Source organism: Anopheles cruzii, unplaced genomic scaffold (assembly GCF_943734635.1).
Source record: "Anopheles cruzii unplaced genomic scaffold, idAnoCruzAS_RS32_06 scaffold02412_ctg1, whole genome shotgun sequence".
In the NCBI taxonomy this organism is placed as follows: Eukaryota; Metazoa; Arthropoda; class Insecta; order Diptera; family Culicidae; genus Anopheles; species Anopheles cruzii.
This window is the reverse complement of record NW_026455997.1, coordinates 1-2,007: the sequence shown is the minus strand read 5'-3', so window position 1 is coordinate 2,007 and position 2,007 is coordinate 1. Positions and strand designations below refer to the sequence as shown.

Below are 2,007 nucleotides of genomic sequence, written 5' to 3'. Positions count from 1 at the left end.
CATTCGAGCATCGTAATTCTTCTTTAGTGGCTCATGAGGCCCAAACTAATCGCAAAACTATGCTGAAAGAGCACAATTATGAAGAATAAACGTGTTTTTTTTTAAATCGTGAGCTGGTACAGCTATTCACGTTTGCCTAACAGCATCAAATGAGTTATATTAGAGAAACGGTCGGTTAAATAATCAAGCGGAAAGTCGTAGCAAGCTCGGTCGACCAAATTTCTTGCACGAACAATTCTAGAATTTGCCGCACAAACATGTAAGGGTTAAAACGCTATCAGCTGTGGCATCCGCCTGACATCCCCGCGCTCAACTGTGGCCTTCTGTCACGCCGTTCAGCTGTCAGGGCGAATTTTACTCTGCGGCCTCTGTGTGTGCTTTTGTGGCTCGCAGCACGCATTTTTCTTTGCAGGATTACGGGGCAAGCTGAAACAACGGTGTGCTCGGGTGCTGTGTGTGTAAGTCACCGAATCGCCAGGCAACATGAGCGTTAGAACGGTAACCGAGACCGTTGCCAGCAAGGCGGTGGTGGCTTCAACGCCCGCCGCCACTGGCCTCAGCGCCGTCAGCACACCCTTGCAACGGCCGTACGGTAAAATCGTCCTCACGCTCGAAAACTGTCTGCTGCCGGAGGCTAAACTCGACCAAACACCGTCCCAGAGCGATGGTCTCGACCGGGAATCGGAAACCGACCTCCGGATCCTCGGCTGCGAGCTGATCCAGACGGCCGGAATCCTCCTCAAACTGCCGCAGGTAAGCTCCGTTCGTTTCGTAAGCGTTCCGACGCCATCTTGTGTTGGTTTTGCACGTCACGGGCAAGTGCAAGCGCTCGTTGGTCATGTGGTGCCTGTTACTGGGTGCACTCTACCAGGCAAAAGTGTGTTTACTTTGATTCAGCGTCTTTTTCTGAGTCGTTTAATGTGTGAAAAGTAATTTTTCCTCATCAATCGGTTCGAACGCACGATGCTGTGAAGAAAGGAAAAGGTTTCAAGGTTTGGCATGTGCGCGTGTGTGTGTGTGTGCGTGAATGAGTTGCATCCGTCTTGGGTGGCTTTGTTTTCGCGGTTGCTCGTGACTCACACTGGGAACTGCGGGGACGTTGAAATGGTCAACTTTAACCAATCGTTCTCGCTCTGCTTACAGGTTGCCATGGCTACCGGGCAGGTACTGTTCCAGCGGTTCTTCTACTCGAAATCGTTCGTACGCCACAGCATGGAAGCCACGGCTATGAGCTGCATCTGCCTGGCGTCAAAGATCGAGGAAGCGCCCCGGCGGATACGGGACGTGATCAACGTCCTGCACCACATCAAACAAGTGCGCAGCCAGAGGTAAGTGTCCCGCGGATCCGATCGTACCGATCGCGTACCGCGTGCACCGTTGCTCCCGGCCAGCAGGGCACCACACTCGCCGGTGTCGCTGCGGCCGCTCCGTTCAGCGACTTCTATTAACTTTTTTCACTTATAGTTTTGTAGGTAAGACGCTCAATCTTACTCAAAACTCTATCCCCCTCTCAAAGCAAAGTCCCCAAAAAAGCCTAGAAAAGCAACAGAAACGTACAAATGATAAAAACAAAAAATTGAAACTGAACAAAACAAAAGCAAACTCGAAATGCCAAAACAAAAATCTTCGTCCCGGCGCATAGAGAGCGCCGCTCAAGAGCAACGTGTGCTGACTGTGTGCTCGTTCCCCTGGTAACGTGCGGTGTGCTGCCGGAAGTCGGAAGGTTTGTTTCTCGCCATGGCGCGAGAAAGAAGGGCTGTGCCGAGTGCGAGTGCCACCGCCCGGCCTGACAGGACCATCGCTCCACCTAGTAGCGCGGCCGGCTATAAGAAGAACCCCCGAACCGAACCGTTCGCAGAAGAATGTGTGCAGAAGGTGCGTGCATCTGTGTGTAAATGTAATCTCTCCTTTTGCAACACCAGCACCAGGAAACGAGAGAAGGAACGCAGGGAACCGACCGAACCGAAGCAACGCAAAGAGTCGGGGACACCACGGCGCGCGCGTAGG

General features: G+C 52.6%; 1 protein-coding gene across 1 annotated transcript; it reads left to right on the top strand.

The window, feature by feature from the left end:
- Positions 1–483: 483 nt before the first annotated feature.
- Positions 484–1,553, top strand: LOC128276766 (cyclin-L1-like; the record flags this gene model as incomplete). The annotated part of the gene is made up of 3 exons (XM_053015227.1): positions 484–753; positions 1,144–1,328; positions 1,465–1,553. Coding segments are annotated over exons 1-3 (544 nt in total), but the record flags the coding sequence as incomplete, so codon positions are not given.
- Between the last annotated feature and the right edge of the window lie 454 nt (positions 1,554–2,007).